General features: G+C 31.6%; 1 protein-coding gene across 1 annotated transcript in view; it reads left to right on the forward strand.

The window, feature by feature from the left end:
- The window catches only part of LOC132908332 (netrin-B-like), a 111973-nt gene extending 87341 nt beyond the window's left edge, over positions 1-24632 (forward strand). Inside the window, exons 3-7 of the mRNA XM_060962271.1 lie at positions 5377-5526; positions 6850-6945; positions 17616-17684; positions 18351-18561; positions 19284-24632. Of these exons, the coding sequence (XP_060818254.1) occupies positions 5377-5526; positions 6850-6945; positions 17616-17684; positions 18351-18561; positions 19284-19428 (671 nt within the window). The 3' untranslated portion in view covers positions 19429-24632. The remainder of the gene's footprint in view (positions 1-5376; positions 5527-6849; positions 6946-17615; positions 17685-18350; positions 18562-19283) is intronic.
- Positions 24633-25361: the final 729 nt, after the last annotated feature.

Genomic DNA, 25361 nt, shown 5'->3' on the forward strand with positions numbered 1-25361 from the left:
TTTGTAAAAATACTGCTATTTATGTATCGATGTGTCTATTTCTCAAAACAAGTCTTTCTGCTTTATCAATTTTCAACGATATAACGAAAGGCGTCAATTTTCCACTCGATATCCTATACATCTATATGAAACGATCCATTGCATTAGTGTTTACGTTACGACTTCACTTATAGCGTGACGTAATTTCAACAAACGTAAGTTGATTTTAATGAGTCGTATGAGCATGAAGTCGAATAGTAGCGGAAAATTTCTTATAATCCGAGATATATGTATAAAACTCCACATTTTATATACCATTGCACCTACTTAATTCGTTCTGTTACACACGTTATTCTCACGTTATTTTTCATTTTTTAAAGATAAACATTAATATCTCGTATAAATAAAATAAAAAATATAATTTATAACAACGAGTTTAAGGTAGTGGTTTACGCAAATGAATTTTTCTTATTTCCCAAGCGACGGCAAACAATTTTATTTTGACGAATTCCCTTGCTGAAAAGTATTTTCATTGGCTTTCATTTACCGAAGGCTGCAAGGTTTCTTACAACCAAATCTGGGACCGGATGTTGTTGATACACAGCAGTTAGTCGAAACGAAGGGTGCTGTGATCTTACGAGACTGAAGAAGAACGTAGGTAGAGAGTAACCATCAAACGACCCACGTGCTACCTGCTGCGAGCAAAAACAAGTGGGTGATTACAGTATGCAAATTCGTTGCCAGATTTATCCCATCTTCTTCCTTAAACGAATTGAGTAGACACGTACAGATTTACGCTATCTTTAAGCAGCGTTCCTACAAATAATAATGAATATTGATGCAAAACACGTGCTAGGGATTTCATATCACCTATTTAATCAATTATTAATTGGGAAATTAATCATTATGATTTTTCACGTCGAAAATGAGTGTAAACGAACAGGTAATATAATTACGCTTATAACTATTACTACTATTAAATACGAGTAGGTGTCAATTGTTATATTTTATCAGAAATTTCATATTACTATCTATATAACTTTTACCTGAAAGAAATAGATGAACAAAAAGATCTGCAATTGTTACTGATTGTAGCAGTTTCGCAGATATTTGCACGTTTCTAATATTTGTTTTAATATTTATCCACTGCTTTTCGTGTTTTACATTGCAATAATAATATATGTGTACTAATATATATTTGTATGTATAAAAGTATAGTATATGTATAGAATATATGTGTGTGTGTGTGTGTGTGTGTGTGTGCATATTATGATAAAATGAGATCTATAATTTATATTAAATACTCGATCTTGTTATCGTCACTTGAAGAAAGATAAAGGCGTAAAAGGTAATTTCTTGTATTTGCTTGGCGAACATGTCTCAAACATTTTTCATGACATCGATCGAACTTATATAGTTCATAGCTTTCTTTTTAGATGCAAAACAGAACAAATCCGTCGGGATAAATCAAGAAGCAAGCGCGAAACAGGAACTAGAAGCAGTGAACGCTCTTTATTGCATTTTCCCCTTCGACAGAGGCGTTCTTAATAACTCTGGTTAATCCCTTAAAACCCTTTTGTAAGTTTGTTGATGCACTCAACTCGTTAATGTACCATAACTTTTTCAACGTCTAAAAAACGAGGGAAAGTGAGAGTACGACGAGGAAGAAACCTAGCAAGGCCAACTTGACCCTCCACGGTAATCGGCTTAAAGCGCCTTAACAATTTCATGTAGATATCCGGATATAAATACGTAGAGGTCTACTGTTGTAAAAGTGGCCTGGTAAGTTGAATTTATGAACGTCTTTCCCTCTTTTGCTTTTCCAGCGCGTTAAACCGTAATCGCGACGAATGCAGCATTTGCGTTTTCCATCATTGCAATTATATTTTTTGCCGCTTCGTAATACGAGGGTCGGATCGTATAATATTTTATATTCCCTTGAATCAGCTTAACATTTATTTTAAAATTGATCAAAACTTTCTTCCCGTGTCTACGTCGTATGTATATATATACATACGTGCAATTTATTTCAAATATTCTAAGCTAGCATTCTAAGCTATATGTGAGAATGTAGAATTCATAATACTTACTCTGTTTTGTTACTTCAAATTTCAATATTACGCCGAAATATTCAATCATATAAATAGTATCATATACACATACATATATGGTAGCCCTCTTTTCTTCTAAGATTCTTCCTCCATCAAAACAACCAAAAAATGAAAAGAATATCGTTAATATTCATACAATATTCCAACTCTTTAAGAACGAAAATACCTACATTATTGTTACAAAAACGCATCGAAGATGAAAACACAGCGTTTCATTCACTTCCATATGATAACAAACGAAGATAGAAAACTGGAGGAAATGTTTTCTCGACTTGCATTTCAAGGTCAAATAGTGAAAGACTCTCTTGTTAAAGGCTCCAGAAGGACGATAGTTCCATTTTATTTAATGTGAATTCTCATTAAACTCGCAAAAGAATAAAAACGCTTTGAGCTCCGATGATGGAGAAATTCCTGTGATTCGGCTCAGAGTACAGGAGCAGGCATCTGATTTTCTTTTCGATTAAAAGCCATAGAGAGATCAAAGTCTCGAAGGGTGTACACGGCTGACCTAACAAACGACTTTAATCAAACGTTACACTAAAATAGCGCATTCGTGAAGAAAATAAATTCTCCCATTTTCATATGTAAGGAAAAGAAACAAAAAAAACGCGCGTGCACATGCAATTGCTAAAAACTGACTTAAGATCGAGTAGAAACTTTCAAATTCCTGATAACACGGACCATTTTAATAGGATAACTTGATCGAAAAACGTTGTGCGGAGATTTCTCACGGATCGATGTTCGATGCATGCAACGATACAAACTGTCGGAGCGCGTTTCGCAAGGGTCACGGGGAACGATCGGTCGAATAGCGTGCTCAGGAAGCACAACGGAGCACCGTAACTCACGTTTACGCCTGTAAAATGAGCAGGCATACCGGCGTGTCACTTATTGCTAGCTAATATAAACATGACTCCGAGACACCTACGAGAATAAAGAAAGTACATGCACCGCTCGTAAATCATGAGCATTTTACATTTTACTCGCGTTACGCCTTGTTACAGTCGATGCACAGAACACGCGCGTTTAAATGGCCGCGTGATAATTGAGAGGATCGCCACGAAAAAAACATTCGACATGACGGTTTGATTTCCTGGAGATCGACTCTCTCGCGTCAGTGATGGTAAGCTTCGCGGCTGACGTTTCGTAATGAGTTATATAGGAAAAAAATGAATTCAAAGCAACAACAGAAGTAAACAGAATAGAAATTATAATTTACCACTATACACGGACACGTTTAGTTTATTGTACGATAAGTATAAATTCCTAATAGTTAATAAAATAAATCACTGTTCGTTAAATGATAATATCTATAATAAAAAATAATCGAAATGAAAAAAGGTAAGAATAAATAACGATTTAAAGACATAAGCGAAACTGTTATCTGCTTTTGTTAAATTAATTTGAGAATACTACTGCTAACTTCTCGAGCACTTTTCCATTTGGCCACGGTTAAAATTCTCTTCTGTGCTCATGGTATGAATGTGGAAGAAGCGTGAACCGGTTGTTCGTCCCTTCGGCAGTCTCCTCAAGATTAATCCGTTTCGCGGAAGTGCAAATGGTCACTTCGTATTCATGCTGTAGAGATTGTATTCCTATCTGGACTGACCATCGCCGTTCATTGTCGCTTTAATATCTTTACCCGAATTATTTTATATTTATTTTTTTCGCAACCGCGTGTAATTTTAAAATTAGTAAAATGAAAATTGAAAATACTTCGAGCACCCACTTTTACATTTGCTTCCTTTTTATTCCTAACTTTTGATGATCGATAGTCTTTGATGACATAGTAATTTTAAATAGCAAATAGTAAAATCATACCGACAGTAAAATATTTAAACTTTCAAACGACGAATTACTAAGAATAGTCTGCAAAACGATACTTTACGAATGTCTAAAAAAATACCGGAAAGTAGAATTTAATCGTGAAAGCAACAGGTCTTTTATTGTACAATTTAGTAGAATAGATTATACTTGTCCTAGTCATTCTTCGTTCAATGTATCAATTTTGATCGATGTAGAAATATTAAAATAATGTCATTAGGTCCAACACTCGGCACACGTTAGTCGAGCATCTCTAGTTGTAAATAGTCAAGGAAAAATATTAAAATTTGTAATATTTGCAATATTTGTATATATATCGCATATATTTGTAATACTTGCATGTAAAACTTTAAAAAGGGAGGAGAAAAGGAAGATGAAACGATCAGTAGTTATTTACAGATGAACAACAAGCTCATTGTAATACTGCATACAAATACAATAACAGTTTTACTGTAAAATACCATAGCCAATTGTAAGTGGAAATAGAATAGAAAAGAAGTGAGCCAAGAGGGAAGGGAAAATGGAAATGCAGACGAGCAACGACCGACAGAGCTTTCGAGAGTCTCCTCCTAAATTTTCGCGGTGATGCACTCGGCTCGAAGTGCAATCGTAATTAACCGCTTTTCAGTGTCTCTCTCGCATGAAAAATACGAGCTTGCATAAGTAAGTGGGCAAAAGGAACGTGTCAAGCTGGCTTTTCGAGCGAACATTTCTCCCTCGATTTTGCTTTTAGCCTCTTTCCACCTCTCTTAATTCCGGATGCGCTGAATGCGAAAACACTGATCAATGAATAAACGAGTGACATCGGGAATTATAACTTTCACGTGACTAGCGCCCGATTGTTGAAAGGAAAGGTGATTAAAGAATGGAAATGGGGAATAAATTGATGAAATTGGTCGATCTTATTAATTTTTAAGTAATTGTAGTTTGATATAATTAATTGTTTAGGTAATAGATCATTATAAAGTAATATTAATTTGTCTTTCGTTAGATTTTCCAAACGATAAAAAGTACGTGTTATTCGTACTGTATTAACTCTTTGTAGCATCTGTAATCGATGATTTTTATAGATTACAAAGATTCTTACAGATTCTCTTATTACAAGCGCAAACTTGCATAATCTGTATCTCTGTTCTTTATCTAGTTATATCGTACATTTAGTCAGAAAGCAAGACATATATATTAATTCTTTTATGATATCTTATTAATAAAATCACAAATCTCATAAAGGAAAATAATTACTGTACTTAAATTTTTTGAAAGTTAAATGTTATAGTATTATGTTATTAGTATTATGTATCTATATGTATATCAAAAGTAGCACGAGTTAAGCGCGTGGAATGTTTAGCATTATATAAAAGCTTATAACACCAATTATTTTTTGGATATATCTAACTATTTACTACAACTAATAATATAACTATAATTAACCATCCCTTATTTTGCATGTTGCGTGTTACAGCGTGTGACTGTCATCCGATCGGAGCTTCCGGAAAAACTTGTAACCAAAGTACTGGCCAGTGTCCGTGTAAAGACGGAGTAACTGGTACCACTTGTAACAGATGTGCCAGAGGTTACCAACAGAGTAGATCGCACATTGCACCTTGTATCAGTAAGTATACAAATTCCCTAAAGCCTTAAGGCATTAAGATCTTCATATTTCATGTGTTCTTATTCATTTAAGTAGAAGATCTACGTACCTTATACGATATCATCAAATGTTTGATGTATTACGAGATAAATACGCACTCGAAATTAATTAGTCACATATATTGCAAATTGATAGTAATAATAGTAATTTAATATTCAATAACATTCTTTAAATTGTTACTCGAGACAGCAATTTATATTTCTTATGACCGATTATCAACTTTTTCTACACCATTGATAATCTAATAAATTGACTGCGTGTATATATATAAGTATGTATGTAGCAGACTTAATTATATCCAGTATATCGCAGTGCACCATTCCCTATAGAGTTTATCCTAACTTGTTATACACATAGGGACCCCTGCATTAAAGCTGAAGCATTCTTCGATACACTGGGCGATCAAGAAGTATTCATTACATTCTTATTAATTAAATGCCCTTAAAATATATTTATAAATTAATTAAATGCCCATAAAAATATAGCCCTTCTATAATGAAATTCATAAATATGTATGACAGTTGATATAAATAATTTCTAAAAATTTTAGAATATATTTTATCTGAAAGTTTATTCTTATATCAAAAAGAACTTGCTGTATTAGTATTGTACATCTGTCATTGATTTATTATGACTAACAGGCATGTAATCTATGAACAGTAAAACACGTAATTTTAAAAAAAAAGTTGGATACGAATTATTCACATATTTCTTATAACAAACAAAAAAAGAGAATTCTACTACGTAGAATGATGTAGTAATTTTGATAAAATATAACGAAATATGCATAATAAGATTTCAAAATATACAAAGTATAGTTATGTACATAAGTATTTTTATAATCTTGACTCTACTTCATTTTTAACTAAAATGTAAGAATTTTCCAATAAATGTTAACAACACAATCAATGTAAAGTCAGCAATGCAGGATAGTAAAACAATGACCCAATTGGAAATCTTCGTTATTAGAGTACTCGGTATCTAACGAAACACACGAAACTCCAACATTCCATTAACAGTTCAGACAGCAAAGGATCACTCGAGACGCAAGAAAAAGAAATGGCATGAAATTTTCGACCGTAGCCGTCCTGTTTTTAGAAGCGATCGATCGATCAACGAGAAGGAACACGCGACCGTTCGAACATGTTATCGCACGATCGCGCGTCCAATTAGGCAGAATTTGCGAATACGAAAGAGGAAACCGTGTAGCCTTTTAGAAGAGATACGAGCTGTATTTAGTGTAACTTTTCGTCAACGATTTCACATTTATTTTCCTTCTTGCAGAAATACCGAGGGTTGTGCAGACTCAAGGGACAGCTGGTGAGGAGAGCGGAGAACACGAAGACGACGACGACGAGCGCGGTTACGATGGACGAGCTGGTAAGTAATATCAAATCAACAAACGTGACGTATTTTATGAAATTGCTTTAATTCTTGATACTTAACACTTTCTGCCCGTGGGAAAAGACTGTGAAAAGTGTCATTTATTAATCGAGTATTAGTAATCTTTACGAATGATATCTTGAGGCTCGAGACTCGAGACTCGAAACTCGAGACTTTGAGGGAAGAAAATGAATGGAAACAACTATTTCATTGTTTCTAAACGAATTATACATAATGTATGTTTCAAACAACACTTTAGTACTAACAATAAGCTATAACTGTTTCGTGTAAATATATGCAGGCTGTTTGTCACGTTTCTCAACAAACTATACTAACATACCGATATAAATACAAATAACGCTGATTATTAATCGTTATTATTAATCATAATTGATGTATTGATTTATTAATGAATTAATGATAACTAAATATAAACGATATGAAAAGCGATCGATAAGAAATACGCATACACGAAAGTACATAGAAAATAATAACATTTTTCTGTAGCTGGAAAAGAATCTGACTTATTTGTAATTTCCACTATAATATTCCCATAAACAGAAATGCTCTTAGCAGACACATATAGGAAAATGCAGAGAGGGAAGACTAGAATGTTTATACTGATACAAACTCGCTTGCCACGTGGCAGTATGGAATGTAAGCATAATATTAATTTGGCAGACGCGACGTAAAGAGAGAGAAAGAGAGAGGGAATAGAGGGTTGGAATGTCTAGCCGCTTGGTCGCAGCCTCTCAGCCACCCTAATGGCTTAATTAAAGCTACCCTCACTTGCGGCTTGCCCATTTGCTCTAAGTTTCCAACGGCCTACTTGTACGGTTGTATGAGCATAAAATTTACCGTTTTTATTCACACGTGTGTAGTGTGTACACAGGAATAAAACGTAACATCAAATCAAATTGTCTATATAATCATTTACGGTTATATCGGCTATTTATTCGTTCTAAAATCTTTAGCTTTTAATTTTTACAATTTAGTAACGTAATAATACACATGTTTAATTGTTATTAAAGCAAATGCATTTTTTCGAAAGTACCTATACCATATTCATATTGTTTAATATAGTTAATAAAATTACGAATAATTCTGAAAGGAAATACAATAACACGTTCAAATTTCTATCTCGAGAAATGCTGGGATTAAAAGGAAAAGGTAAGAGTAATCATATTATATTGCTTAATTGCAAAATTATTTGCAATTATTAGTAAAATACGATAAATCGTCAAATACTATGATACAATTTATTAAACCTAATTATAAGATATACATACATATGCATTCCTCGTACTATTAATATAAATCTTAAACGTATCTTATTCGTTTTCCTTCGTTCTGTCAGCTCTATTACTATAGATAATACTAACAAATTTCAGCTATGAGTATCGTTATCAAAAGAAATATGTTGAGTATAACAACAATAAATAACGACGCATTATCCTGTCCCGTAGACATGTTCAATAGTAGGATCAAGTATCATATCATTGCCTCGAGGTTCCAGTTACTCCCACTATTACATATTACCATCTCGACGCAATAATTTGTAGATAAGAGGAGCTCAACTTTATGAGAGTAGATATAGTTATTGTCGCTGATGAATGATGTATTTCCTTCGAATAAAATCAATAGTCCTATTTACGAACAGCATTGTTATTCTGAAAGATACAGAAGTATCTTTGTAAAGCAGAAGTGTAAATACGTCCTCGGAGAAACACCTCCTTAGATGATTTTTAGCTTTTCGTACGTAATGTCCAGCGATAATAACTTTTTTCAACGGTAACGATAATTTTAAAAATAATATAGAACAAGCACCCTTTTCAAATCTACAAACAGTTTACTCCGTTCTGTAAATTTTATCCATTATATATATTACAAAGACGATCGCTATATTTTTTTAGTAAATGATTCTTCAATTTATAACTGTTAAGAAATGAACGCAATATCTGACATATTAAATTGAATTGTATTTTCGTTCAAGCAATTTTCTTTCTTTGCTTTCCTTATATTCAAAATTAATATTCCATCTGTCCGCCTTTGCCTTATGTTCCATGCAATATTTTTTTATTTTAGTCATCTTTTCTGTCTTTGTCTTTCTCGCTCCATGTTTGGTGTTTCCCTTTACCTCCGTTTCCCTTTCCGTTTGTTAACTCCCTTTCTCTTTTTGGTAAGCTTTCTCCCCCCCTACGCCTCCCGTGAGTGGTCGCTGAACGCAATGATACAGGAGGGTTGGTTCCCAAGTTATTATTTAGTCTCAAATATACATTTGTACGGAGACCATTTAATGGTCCGACGTTTATTTCCACGCGTCTTCGCTGCACTGCTTCCATGTGCATATGTAGACGTGGGTCCATTCGGAAATTATTTGGTTCTGCTAGCTCGAGAAATGAGTAAAGAAAAACTACTCCCGTCGGAGCGATTGAATGCCTTACAAGTACTTACATACCCAAAACCGTTATCGAGCCCGTTGGTTTTATAGTTAAGTAGAATTGCACTCTTAGGGATAACAAGGGATATACTTATTGTATAATACTGTGCACTACATGTTTGATACGTTGACCGTAATGTGGGATTTTTGTCTGTGAATTTACATTCAAGCGTCAGCTCGCTCGATAATTAATAACGTTCGAGTGTTTTCAAAAGAATTAATCGACTGCTTGCGTATGCATTCAAGAAGAAAAGCAAGGGATTGCGCTTGCAAGAGGTTGACGATTTAGTACGATTAAATATGAAATGCACAAAATAAAACATTTCCAAATTATCGAAAACAATTCTTTAATTTTCATTCGATATTGCTATATACTGCCGAGTAATTGAAACATAATATTTAAATTTATGATGTGATACTATTTGGTTGTTGCAAATACAATGACTGAATTTATACTTGCAATTTCCATTGACTACCAAAATTAATATGTGTGGAGAGTAATATGTATTAATCAAAGTACTTACACTCCACCAGACTCGCTACACTTTGACCATGTAAAACATGCATGTACTTTCAATAAAAAGCTCTGTGTTATTAAATCCAAAAAAAGTCCCTGAATGTATTTTTTATTACGACTATATTATTAAATTTTTTGTTTAATTTAAGCATTATTGTTTAAAGTTATTACTATAAAGAAATTGTAATATTAGGAATATTAGAATAGAAGTAGTCTATTCTATTGTATATTCATTTACACGATATCAAATGTATTACCGAAACGTATAAAATATAATGAAAAAAAATTGAAAAATTTATATCGTTATTTATTAAGAATTGGAAACCATTTAATCGCCGAATATTGAAAAGCAGAACTTTTCTAATTGTAAGTACATGAGATTACAATTAAACGATATCGCTGGCTAGAAGAAGTGATAATAAAGATCGTTCAGGTGCAATATTTTATGTACATCAATTAGTATAGATAAAGGGTGTTAATATCAATTTGTCATGATCGAAAGAACTGGAATGGACGCGGGACGGATCGCAGGATTTCCGCAATCGCGTTCATATGCATCGGCAGCGAAGCACGGAACCAGTGCGTGGGTGCGTGCAACGAGAATTACGCGCGCGGTTGCGTGCAACATTAACATATAGATGCGATTCGTGACGCAAGATGCATACTCCCGATGCGATGTATGCACGCCTGTATACGTGATACGAGATGCTCTTATTCCTTGCAAGAATAGCATTCGAGAAGGAGCGACGAGTATCCTCCAGCTACTAGTTTGCAACGCTTATGAACAATGAGCCCGCGATGCTAAAAACGGAATGCCCACGGCTATCGATGCTTTCTGCCCTGGCATACACCTGAACGTAATAACATGTTAGTACTTACGTTGTATCGAGCCAGCTTGCCGGTGAATTACGATTTCACCTCGTAAATTCGTTAAAAATTCGATGAAAAACCTAAAATTGATGCTGAAAGGAAGTAGAACTATCATCGTGTCGACGTTTAACGCTTCTACGTTATTTACAACAAATCAGAATTAACGTTCAGATAAATGGAATTAACATTAAATAACTAAGTACCGAATGAACTGCCGTCTTCTGTTTAAAAGTTCATTGCATCGTATCTCGGCATATTGCAAATATTTTTCTTATTATAATCTTTATTAGTTATATTATTTAGAATAATTTTGTAAGATGCTATATACATTATTTTTAGTGTTACAACTTTCTCACAATGTAATCTTTAATAGTTTTTATTCCTTCCTTGCGCAAAGCTCTATGTATGATAAATTGTAAATGTATATGAATATATGCAAATTTTATTAATAAAATAAATGTATAAAAATTTTAACTTATAATATTATATGTATATTATAGATAAGTTACATAGGCTACAGACAAATGTATAAAATTTTAGTACATTTGCAAAATATGTATCATCTTAATAGATACTGTCTTCAAATATATAACATATATTTTATGATAAATCTAAAGTGTAATTCATATTTTATGTTTTAAGTTCCCAATAATAATTCAGTTTTAATTAATCCAGTTATACATTGTAATTTGTAGCATTCTTTTGACATTCTAACTAAATGACGTACGGAACAGGATACGATTAGAAATAGCAGTTAATGAAATCAAACGGCAGGAGATCAATAACATGATCGACACCGATTAGAATACTTTACCTGATTTTATTAAAATAACCGAAATTAATTGGTTTAAGGGATAAAAACAATAGACGTGTAACGTGTCAAAGAAGCATCAGTATGAAAGAAGCAGAGATAAACTTGTTGTCTGGTTTACAAGGCGAGTTAATTTACAGTTCGCTTACTGTACCGACGCGTGAACCTATTGCTTGTGCGTATTGCGTATGCGCTCGAATAAACGCCCACTAAGGGTCCTTCCATTTCAGGAAACATAGCCCTGGTACTGTTTGTACATCACATCGATTCGTTCTCTTTCCCGTTTTCTTCCTTTTCCGCAATCATGGATGCATTTTAAAGTAGCTCTGGCCGTATCCTTTCGTTACATGCCACAATAAACAACAAAATAAAAATCAAAACAAATCGAAATTCACTTTGTTAAAATGTCTGCAAGTATTTTAATTCAATTTATTCTGTGTACAATTTTTCAGACATCTTATAAATTTAATCTTACTAAACCGTCTACTTTCTATTAATATCTGGATTGAATTTGAATTCGCTAATCGATTCAATTCTACTTGATGTTACGTTCATTATATTACAAGCTCATTTGTGGGAAAAATTTTATGATGCATGGTGCACATCCGTATAACGAAAAGAATGTTTCGAAGGAAATGACCTTTCGCTTTGTCAATGCTACGTACTCACGATGAGCAATCGATCTGTTTTTCGTGGACTATTAAAGCTGAACACGCATTTCGCCAAAGGGGACGTTTGACAGCATGATAAACTCATCGTGTCACCCTTTTACAATTTAGTTCGATAATATATATTCTTGACAATACCTTGATTGCCTTCCAATAGCTGATGAATCTTGAAAGTAATTTTTAGATTTTGAAAATTTATTTAATTAATGATTATACAATAGAGTAAGTAGAATAAAACTACCCTATTTACAAATTATTTGAATATTAGTGATATAAGTTATTCCTTAATGTAAAAGAACTTTTTGTATCACAATTAATTATTAATATATTAATATTAACAATATATGTATACTATTATTAGCATTATAGATATAATATTAAAGTTAATATTATATTTATAATAGCGTGACGTATGTATTTGGAATATTCTTAAAATATTGTATCACTCGGTATATGATAACTTCTATCGTAATAATTATCTTCATTATTACAGTACAGGCTTGCCGGTTGGATCCTAAACCAAAGTTAATTACCAGCCGCCGTAGCTAATTTAAATCAAGACTAATTGACTCCTCCCATCACCCCTGCGATTCAACTTCCATTACTCCAGGTCGCGCCTCAGCTTCTAATATCATGAAACTTTCCCTAAACTTGTCTCGTTTCATCTACGCGTCGCACAAAATCCCTGGATGAATCATAATAAGGATGATTAATATATAGTAAATGATAGAATCAAAAATAAGTATCTTATACTGTACCCATAAGTAAATTCGAAAAAGTCTTATTAAATTTAGATTAAAATAATGTTATAGCAAATGTGTAAACAAATGTGCATGTATTGCTAAAAATAATTGTTTTACGTGTAAATGTAAATATGTACATATAACCAATCGTATACAACTTCAAAATTCTTCAGTTATGTTACGAGTAAGAAGTTACGAACGTCTTCAACGACAATAAAATAGGTAATTCCATAATTTTTAAACAATAGAAACATATTGATTATATAAACCCAAGGAAAAAAGATTGTAGTCGCGAAGATGAAAAAGTTTGGAATCATTCCTCTAAAATTATTATTTGTTACTTTTATTTACTTTACAATTAGATACTACTTTCTCGTTTTTAAGGAGAAGGTTTCCTCCTTTTTAATATAGCTATACGTAATATAAAACTGTATTGTATATAATAAAATCGAACTAATATCTAACTATACAACAAAGTTCATACGTAATAAAAATGACAAATAGGCATGCTTGTACTTATCTCAGGTAAAATATAAATTAGAAAATTCGCTAGAAACTCTGATGATATGAATTTTCGAAGCAAACGATAAGATATTTGAAACGCATACACTACCTACCGAAAAGAAGTTAGAGGTATTAGTGTCAAATGCTTGACTCGTTGCGTTGGCGCTACTTACTAGAGGGTATGATGACAAGTAAATGTCTATGTAAATTTCGTTTAAACGGTAGACTATGATTCCAGTCATTTAATTTCGTCGTGAAAGTACATCGCATTAAAAGCACCGTTTACGCTTACCCTTGCAGGGTGGGGGCGTTTCAAAAGGTAGTCGCACGAAAAACCGTAGATTCTCTGCACTCTACACTGTCACGACTGGCAGGCAAGCACCCACGCGTCCATTAAAGTCCCACTCGTCCGTTGCGCGGTAAGATACTTAGGGTGCCTCGTAAGGCATGCATCGTACCACAAGACCCTTTTATAATTAAGACGTTACTTTACGACTGCGAGTATACCTCGCGTGCATCCTATATTCGAGCGCTAAAAGAAGCGGGAATATTTAGAAAAAATGTAAAACTGGTCTATGTTAAAAGATTTCTTTCTTACGAAATAACCCATGGTAATTTCTGCGCATAAAACACAAACGAAATAGAAGTACAGCATTACCCAATCTATCGTGATTTGAATATCAAATAAACGTTAACATTTCTCACAGAGACAGGTCTCTGATTTCTCAATAGAAAATTGAGATTTTCCCTTCATTCTGATACACGAATCGTAAAGATGGAATAAATAAGAAAAATGAAGAAAGAGAAAAAAAATTCAAATACTTGCACAGGATGGAATTCTGTATATATACCAATTAAGGTTATATTGAAGATATATATACCTTCTTTAAAATGATTAAAAATTGATAAGAATGTCACAAGGTAGAATGAAATAGTATGAAATGAAATATATTTTGGAATAACATTTATATGTATGCATTTTTATATGTATATTGATACATATGAAAAGTCAATTAATAATAAATAATAAATAAATTATTTCGATGTTCACACAATATCACATATTCGAATGATCTTCCATTGTATTCTGCATACTTTTCTATTCTTTTCTCCATACATCGTTTAACATATGAGAAGAAAGAGAACAAAAAACTGTTAAATCAGGACAAAATTCGCATAACGCCTTATATAGAAATCGACATAAAGTCGTAGAGAATTGCGGTTGCATCTGACTTTTGGTCTGGAACATTGGATTTAGGTGGTTTGTTCGGTGATTGCAATATACCATCGGACTCATTGCGGCGAGGAGAGCAACTGAAATCAGTTTCGAGGTGCATCTATTCGATCGATCGAATCGCTCGATCGGAAAGCGGACCTTACGGTTTGGGATACATTTGATGGCGAAGCTATTGCTCGTTCGGTTGATGCCGATTGGCACGGGTTAATCGACACAAAGGATGTCTCGTTAGTCAGGAATTAAACGGATTATGGTCTGAGGTCTCTGCCATCACGATCGATTCGTGGCATAGCAGCTAACCGGCATATCTGGTTCGCTTTCGACTCATATTCTCCATTTCGTAATTCGGTTAATTGATTCGATGGTATACTTAACGAGCTACCAACGAAATTTGTCTACTACTAGCGAATTCTTACTAAGAAACATTGCTTACTTTCGTATTCTTTCGTAACAGAAATTACACGCGACAAGAAAATTTATGTACATGGTAATGCCATAAATTATGCTCCTTATAGAAACAACATTACAGTAGAAATAAGTTATAACAAAGACTAATCTAATAACATCTTTTGTTCGTAAATTTAAGTATTACAATTTAAAGATCTATAAAACTTGATAGAACTTGAACTTGCCTGAAATGACTAACTTTTGCTTGCGCATACTTCTTTAGCAAATATAACTGTACATCTATCATTGCCATATATGAATTCTATAAGTATTATAAGTTATCAGATTGGCCAGGCCTCCAAAATTTGCATCAATATTTCAATATTGCTGTGTAGTTGATTGCAAACCTCTTCTTCGAGAAATATTTTACAGACGATAATCGAAGGAATTAAGATCAAACTATCTGCCAATTTCACTATTAATTTATTTAATGAATTTTCGTTCTATAGATCCATCGTTACAAGCTAGGAGAATTATCTCATAGAAATGCTACATGCACGGAAAATTGAAATCAGAATGAAAAGTCACGTTTGCACAAAATATTAACGTTCGAAAAGTTTCTCGGAGCGATTTGTTCTTTTTGGTATTTTGTTTGACAGAATTAAAATTTTTGAAATATCGACAGACAGGTTCGAACATGGACGAACGTGACCGTAGCTTGGTACGGGCGTAGAATTTTCATTATTTTTTACTAGATAACGCGAACCCGTCTACCAACGGAACATCGATTGAATTTCAAACGAAATTCAAATTACGTTTAATTTGGTTAGCCAACGAACGAGCAAAAGCGAAGTGGAGCGAAGCGCGTGTGTACTGGTTGCGTGTAGTTTGGATTCGTAGTTCGGGGGATTCGGTACGTTGTACGGATTCTATTATCGACCTGCAGAGAGCCTACGGTTCATTAAAACGGCATGAAATTTACAAACAGAAGTTTTTGTGTTTATTTCAATCCCTTTTACAAACTCTCTGTCCTTACTTCTATATTTTTATCATCAGTCCGTTTCATGTACGCCAATTTGATGTATCTTAAATCGTCTATCTATTGCTTTAGTCTCGTTTTCGATAATGTATGTACTTCATTTTAATATAGTACGCTTCTATGTCGATTTGTATGTACTTGAAATAAGCAAATACTTCGTGTTATAACTCACCAAACGATATCAATGATTTACTGGAAAATAAAGCTTCCGTTGTCTTATGCAAATCACTAGATAGATGATTGTACAAAAAATTCTATTAAACAAGAGAAAAAGATATTTTTGAATACGTTCAAATAATCGTATATAGTATATGTATATGGTTATGTGTTACTTACAAGAGATGACAATTTTTTAATTTTTTTGTATACTAAGGAAAACAATTTATTAAACTCAAATAACGATGCTGTTAATATTCTACAACTAACATTAGTCAGTGCTTTTAGAAACAATAATCGATGAACATGAAGGAAATATAATACCTGAGGTATAATGGAATTAAAGAAACGTGTAAAATTATAGCGTTTTGCTACATAAATTAAACCTAATGTTTCTTCGATCGATGCATTATTATTCCATAAAGCATATTACGCAAAGATGATTAGTTATGATCAGGCTAAGAGCTGTTACACTGGAACATATTCCGAAGAAAGTTAATTGCGGGACTTCGGGACGAAGACACGCTGTACGGTGGCCATGTCGTTTGAGATTATAATATAGATGAATATCGTTTCGTTGGATAGAATGATTAGATAATAAATGGATAGCTGTACCCACAACTGTTCCCAATAATGATAATAGACCGTATTAATAAAATATTATTGACTATTCTGATTACGTCCCATAAACCAGTTTAACAAATAAGAAACCATAGACTAACATATAAAAATTCAAGAAGGGTTCTTCGTTGAATACAGAACATATATGTACCAACGATATAATTGAAGTATCGAATTCACCTACTACACATTTATAATCTGAATGTATAGTAAGCAATTGAAATGACCGTATATTGCTTTGTAGGTTGAGATTATGAAAATTTACCTTGAAATTTAGACATAATATGCTGAGATCACAAAAAACATCAGACTCTAGTTAATATCCTCTATAAGTTTATATTGTGTATATGTGTCCATAAATTTGTATTCGTTAAAGCTATTAGTCGATGATTAGCAAGATCGATTGAGTCCTTTCCCGGTTCTCAAGAGGGACAACTGTTGCTTCTTGCCATTTAACAAGGGGATATGTTATCAATCGAGATGCAATTGAAAATCTAATGATAATGCAAACAGAAATAAACGTGTGAAATGTGGCAGAAATCTGTCTATATATGAAACGCTTTATAATTATATATATAGAGAAAACAATACATTAGCTAAAAATATTTTGTATATTCTCGTATATAAATTCTTGTATATTGTCTATAAGCAATTTTCTATGTTGTTTGTCATAGATCAATGTGGAAAATGTCGAGCCAGCACTAAAAGATTGAACCTGAACAAGTATTGCAAAAGAGATTATGGTAAGTAATTAGAGTAGATTATATGTCACTACGAAAAATAATTCTAAGAATTTTTAAAATTCTGTTTAAAGTAAAAAATGATACATAAATATTACCATTATTTCTTTCTCATAATATAAATATCCTCGTTTCATGTACTTATTAAAAAAATAAGCAATTTTTTCAGTTTCAATAAAAAATTCTTATCAGAATATAGACGAATTCTCATATTGTTTATACATTCTTTGCATCATCTATTTTCTCTCCTTTAGGCGTGATGTTGCATTTGGCAAACATAATTATTTAAGTTCGCCGGTAAAATTAACAGAATTTACTGTTATCATACTCCTTCGTGATTCATTTGCAATGCAACCAACAGTAAAGTGATGATATTTCTTGATTTCCGGTCACAAATGAAATGACAAGTAGTATTACTGCATATGGCGTAATATAACTTAAATTCATTGCACCATGAACGATATTGGTTTACTCGTGTACGTCAATGATGTAACCGTAAATGGAGCAAATCTTTTTAATTCCTTATGTATCGTGTTTAGCAAGAGATCGTAATTAACGAAATGTATTATTAAAAAACGTTATATCTTTTTAAACTTGTAAAATATATAAATACGGTAAATCACAAAAAAGTGGTAGAACTAAGAGATTACCCCATATTTTTTCTTTCAGCTATTCTGGGTAGGATAACAGATAGACACAAAAAGAACGATGGCTCTCCAGCAGGAACGAGCGTGTCTAGTTCAGTTTGGATACGTTTCACCTTAAATGTTGACTTTATTTATAAAAAATCTTCAAACTCGAGGATTCGTCGTGGTGACGTGTTTCTTTACGTACACTCGGCCGACTTAGCCTGTAGATGCCCGAAAATCAAGCCAAACAGGTAAATTATTTGATACATATCTAAAGTTTACAATGAACCAAAACTTTTATTTTTAAAAAAATCCTTCAATAACATCTTAATAAATGTATTTTCTAAAAAAAATATCTTAAAATAATTACCACGAAAAAAGCATAAAATATTGTGATAAGGAACAAGTAAGTATATATGTGATGTAAACAAAATTAATAATTAACTTTCGAAGGTTGGATTCTATACTTTCTTTACTCATACTTTTTACATCGAATTATACGACTTGATCAGATTATTATTTAAAACGGTAATGATGAAGGTTCTTGCTAAAAATAGAAGCAATTTCACATACTTGATAAAATTATTACAATATAAATATCTTAATTTAAAAAGGGCTGGGATAGAATAAAATATCAGAAATTTACAAAAACATTTAGATAATATCATATACCGAGGCAAGTTAACCTTTTGTAAAACTATGTGCATCCATATGTTTAATCTTTTAATTTTATTTCGTTTTATGACTATGTACTGTTGCATCGTATTAATATTTACACTATCTCGCTATCCTGAATATCAAATGATCTATTTATGACGATTAAACCAAGAAAGTATAACCTAATGAATTGCATTAATTTGTATTTTTCTCTCTTATACCTGCTAAGCAAATGAAATTTTAGTTATAAAGAGTTAGGGGATGATAAACAAACAATAACGAATCGATTTTTTAGTTAGACCATTGAAATTTCCAGATCGTACTTGATTCTTGGCCAAGAAAGCGATGGCGGAGGTCAAGGTGGACTGACAGTGACGCAAAGGTCGATTGTGATCGAATGGCGCGACGAGTGGCATCGTCGAATGCGACGCTTCCAGCGGAGGGCAAAATCGTGCCATTGAACTAATTTGCATCACACCAAGGAAAATTAGACGGAGAAAGATTGGGAAGATAGAGCAAGCAGCGGAGAAGATAAAGATGGAATAAAAGAAAATGAACGAACCAGAGAGATTGAGAAACAGAAGTTAAAACTTTACTCGTATATGTACGTAGAAAAGGATGCACATTCATTTTCAAAACTGCCAATAGCTGTATGTACTCTCGCATACTTACTTCTCGAACGAAATAAAAATACTCGACGACGTCCTAAGATTAATGATAAGTAACAAAGAAACTCAAACGAAATGAAGTGCAAGTGAGAACCCAAATATACGTGAACGGGGCGTAAGTTGGTTTCATGTTACATACAGAGACTTTTAATTTATCAAAGCTAATAAATTGTTTACGTCAAGTATCATCAATATAGAAAGAAACATCTATATCGAATAAAATGACGAACGGTTTATTTGATAACTTAATTTTATTCGTTAATGTTTTGGTTATTTTTGTTGAATTTTCTGACAAATAGTTCCAAATACACGTTAACTTACTTCTAAGAGCTTATAACTTTTGTATATTATGTTATACAATTTTTATAAATAAAGCTGTAAATTTGATAAATGTGACAGTCTCGGTGACATTTTTTGTGCTTAGGATTTTAGTTGGCATGTTCTAAAACTTGCTATATCTGGTCTATATAGAAATATGTACATGTTTCTCACATCTTTGAGAGATAGTAGGTAAATATATATACACATCTCTGTATGTATTTTTTATAACTTTTTAAATAATTTGGGTATTAAAACATACGAAATATGTATATCTAATTAGAGATTTCTATTATTTTACAATGTATTGTAGAATATGCAACAATTTTCTAGAAATTTGGAAAAATTGTGTATACATATATTGCAACAACATTTCTCACATGCATTTCATCCAACCAAAAATGCAATATTTTGTATTAAATTAGACTTAGTTAGACATTTATATCGATATATGTATACATTTTCTATGAATTTATAGTTTATATTTTTTTTTCTATTCAATTTATATCATAAACCAGAAGAAATTGAAATCGCACTATAACTTACAATAAAGGAAGTTACGTTTTACAAATTACAATTCGTAAATTGATTTTTATTACGCTACGTTGCAATTTGAATATCTAACAACGTATATACTTTATCTTTCTTAAAACCTAACATTTTTAGTCTCAAATTTAACATTTTGCTCAAAATGTGCGAAACAAATCGATAAGAATGTTGTATGCCGTTAAATGTATTAATAAAATGAATCAAATGTGCAGTATTGGGTAGTAAATTAGAATTATACGCATATCAGTCGTAACCACCATTTCGTACAAATATGTCATTTTTATATTTTGTTATATATAATACAGATACACTACGAATTTGAAGAATATGCAATATTGAGACGCGTAATCAAAAGAATAATAATGCGGTATAATGATTCTATTAGAAAATTCGTAATACTTTCATTTTTTCTTTTACTTTAATTAAAGATGTGTCAAAAAATAGAAAGAACGCATTCATTGCATGCAATTGGGAAATCTGTTTATTAATTAATAAACATATATATATATATATGTATATATATATATATATATATATATGTATGTATATATATATATATGTATATTATGTATATATATATATATATATATACATAAGTAACAAAAACTTGTTTCTCTAATTCTTCGGATATGCATAATCTAACTAAAATCAAAATTTCTATCATTCTTTCTTAGCTTATAAAACACTCATATACGACTACGTATAGCTATACAACAGATATGTGCTATAGTACATTCTATTGCACCTTGTATTTCTATAATACGCAAATTACGTAAAGTAAACTATTACAATTACAAACACAATATATTCAATTAAATAACAATACACAATTTTATTATATGTATAATTTACATAATTAATAATTGAAAATATACATAATATTTGTGCACAAACACTGCCTGCAATTTGCCGATATTTATATACGAGAATTTAGATAAACAAGTTTTTACTACCTTATTTTCCTTTTATTTGGTGACATGTATGTATACATATTATAAATTCTATTGAGTTTTATTATTGACAAAAATGTAGACACATGATGTTTTGCCCAAAAGATTCTTTATGTCATGTACATCAAACTCTTTAGGTTTACGAATCGTTCCTGCAAAGCGATATTTCATCTCTCTTATTGCAGTTATACCACCAATTAGACTAACAATAAGATTTTACAACGTTGTACATTGTACATGGTCTTTTCCCCGCTCTCAGACTTCCCATTTTTCTCATATAGTATAACCTTCTTTTTTAATTTATTTATTCTTCTCTCATTCGGTTATCACAAATCGATCACATTTATAAAGATATACGCGTACGTTGAATGTAGATTTTCTTGTACATTTTCTATATAAATTATTAAGATTCTTTTCTAGTTGATATTATTATTAGTATTATTATTGGTAGCAGTAGTGATAATAATAGTAGTAACGATTATCGAAGAAATATAGAGGCTAAGCTCGAAATGTGTGGAAATAACTATTCATCGAATGATCGGTTACTACTTGCTGCAAAAAGAATTTTCGTAGCTTCAAATGTTACGATGATTAAAATTAACCTTGTTGTCGTCATAAAATTTGACAAGACATAAAGGGAAACGGTATTTACTTAATTAACGTATATTTAATGCGCTTTAATATGAAATTTCATACAAAGGGGTATGTGTATATTAGTGATGAGAAATTTCCTTTTACAATTTTACATAACATGAACATAATCAATTGTTCTTCCGAATTTTAAAACTTGTTTTCCCTGCATGTTATTCGTGTATACTTCGACAATAAAAAATAACCCAACTGTGGAAACTTTACAAATGAAATGGGAAACTTTATCGTTAAGTGGAATTAATTATAACAACATTCACATATACAGTTACATTAAATAGAATGATTTATGATAATTGTCCTGCTTAACAAATAAGTTCCTAACAGTGACAGCCACGTACATCTTATAATTTTCCCTTAAAAGTTTTTTAAATCAGCTATATCGAACAAATTTATTTGTAATATTCGACAATTAATCTTCTTATAAACATCTTTTAAATAAATAACAAATATTTTCAATCGTTTCCTAAACTATGATTTCATTTATATTAGCTACATGTATATAGGGTGCTTGATATTCATCCTGTCTTAAATTCGAAACTAAACGTTCTACCTAATTGACAACTTTTCAATTAATTGTAAGCTTAATGTTTAGCAAAATCTATTTTACCAAGCATTTCTATGCATTTTTATTATCATGGATATCAAAATTGAAATTTTGATAGTGAATACAATTTTAAGACATTCTGTATCTACTTGTTTATTTCAATATTTATTCTTGTTAGCGTTTTCTATTTCAAGTGGAGAAAATTCTCTTCACAAAAGATCTCTATCGATCAATCAACTTTGATTAGTTTATAACATTCACGGCTATAAAAATTCCGTCTCGTAAAACGGAACATACGATTCATCATTTTTAAACATGAAAACGTAAAAAATGTAAAAAGAAAATTTACTTCCAAAATATTAGAGAGAAATTCTTCATTAGTTATTATTAAAATCAACCGAAGCAAAACATCCGTAGCATAAGTTAAAATAAAATATCAATTTAAAAAATTTGTGAAAATAATTCTGATTTGTAATAACAATATCTTGCCTCCTCGATTGGAGAATGATTAAGCATTGTTTTATATATCAAAATCAACGATGCATCAATGTACTTACGATATTAATGAATACCGAACGCTGCATGTGTTCATGTGATCGTAATAGCGAACTTATATAAAACCGACGTAAGATGATATACCTACTCTAAATCTTCGTTTATGTGACCCTTTTTATGAGGCTTGATACATTTTTCTAATCACTTGTTTCTTAATTACTTAATCACCTAAAATATATTTTCATTCTGATAGAAAGTATCACAAACGAACAAAAATGTTTTCTATTTGTTTTCCTTGATAAATATTATAGGTCTGTCTGAAAAAAACTGGATTATTCTCCTAAATTTATGATTTCTATTATAAAAAAACTAAAAAAGAGTCACGTAAATAAAAATTAAGGTAATGAACACGACTAATAATGTTCGATTGAAATAACATTATTCGACATCAACGGCAAGAGAATTTTTGTAAGAGAATCATACTTTAATTATTGTAATCTCATTGTTCGCGAGACGTTACTTCGAAGATTCACTGTTTCCGTCGCCTATGCTATAATTACGTGTATAAAATGTACCAACGTAAAATAGCTTTAGTATAAGTAAAGAATATATCAGCTATTCACAAAATTAGTACATATATTTGAGTATTAGAAAGAAAGAATATACGTACAGGATGATGTATTACATTACAAGGAAGATCGATCACATCGATCGATGTGGCTTATTATAATCTCAATCAAATTGCTAAAGATGTCACGGCCGATCGGATTTTTTAATATTATCAGGCATAGTATAAACGCATATTTAATTCTGTTCTATCACTTCGAAATGATTTGAACACATCTTCCAATCCTTTTATAAGAGACTTAGAAATTAGAATGATGTAACAGCTTGATTTTTTGCATTCTGAAAACTATCCTTACACGTTAAGATGATTTAATACTTCGCGTAACTATTTCGTAGCAACAAATAATTAGGTTTATTAAAACGTTTTTATAAAGATGCAACATCGATTGATAACAAAAATTTGTTCTTTATATACATACATATATAGATATATTTGTAAGGCAGATTGCAAAAAATTAACAGTTGAGAACTAACGATCATTCGGTGTCATTACGCAAAGTAATTACAGCATATGTAGAAATAAGAGGATCTTATTGTTAGTTCCGTTGTTCAATTTCCTTCGAGCGTGTTAAAAGCAAAATCTGCACCGTTTAGTTAAGAATGGTTCGCGCGATAGTATTGTAGATGAAAGAATACCGATTACAGGTCCGAGATTTTACGAAATTCTTGACCAGTTGTATGTATATCGTAGAATATACACGATATCACAGTAAGTGTGCTATTTATACCTCTACATTATTAATCGATTACTGTTGTACCACGATTACGATTTAGATTCGATTAAATTATTAAGTGTATCGTTGTGTATTGTGGTGTAATAAATGTGATTAGTTGTATGAATAATAAATACAATGCATAAGGAAGATATAAACCTGTTGTATTGATTTATTTCTATCTTTCTTATTCATACATATATTTATGTAATAATGCCCACAAATTTCCCAAAATAAATCTATAAACTCCATACATAGATTTCGTTTCCCCCTATGAATAAAAGAAAATGCCATATCGATAAACCAGTCCTATACATAGGTATTGGCCATAAACAGACACATCTTTATTGAAAGCAAATTGGTTTGACCTCTCACATAACGTTTGTATACATTGAAATGTTTCATATCTACTGCTATTCCTATATATTATACATTATAATAGTTCTCGAATCAAGAGGATGTGAATCAGTACGTTTGGGATCTTTCGAAAAAGTAGTCATAATTTATAGTCACGAATCATAGAAAACAAACATAATACTCTGATGGTATACTATTATTATTTCTATCAGTATTCGCGAAGCGTCAACGTGCAATTTAATCGCTGATGAATCGAGAATAAAATTATTGATCCTTATTTTATTGAAAAATCCTAATCAAAGCAAAGTAAACTAAATTTCTACAGCATTGGAAAAGAAATGTTGTTAGGAATTCGAATGCATACTTGGATTAATCACAGATTAAACTGGCTAGCTCTTATGAAACATGTTGACAAAGTTTGTGAAAATCTATTAACGATACTAGATAACTGATTATTGTTCAATATATATACATACATATGTATACTTATCTATGAATACGATGAAAATCGATTTGAAGCAA

This window comes from Bombus pascuorum, chromosome 6 (assembly GCF_905332965.1).
Source record: "Bombus pascuorum chromosome 6, iyBomPasc1.1, whole genome shotgun sequence".
NCBI lineage: Eukaryota > Metazoa > Arthropoda > Insecta > Hymenoptera > Apidae > Bombus > Bombus pascuorum.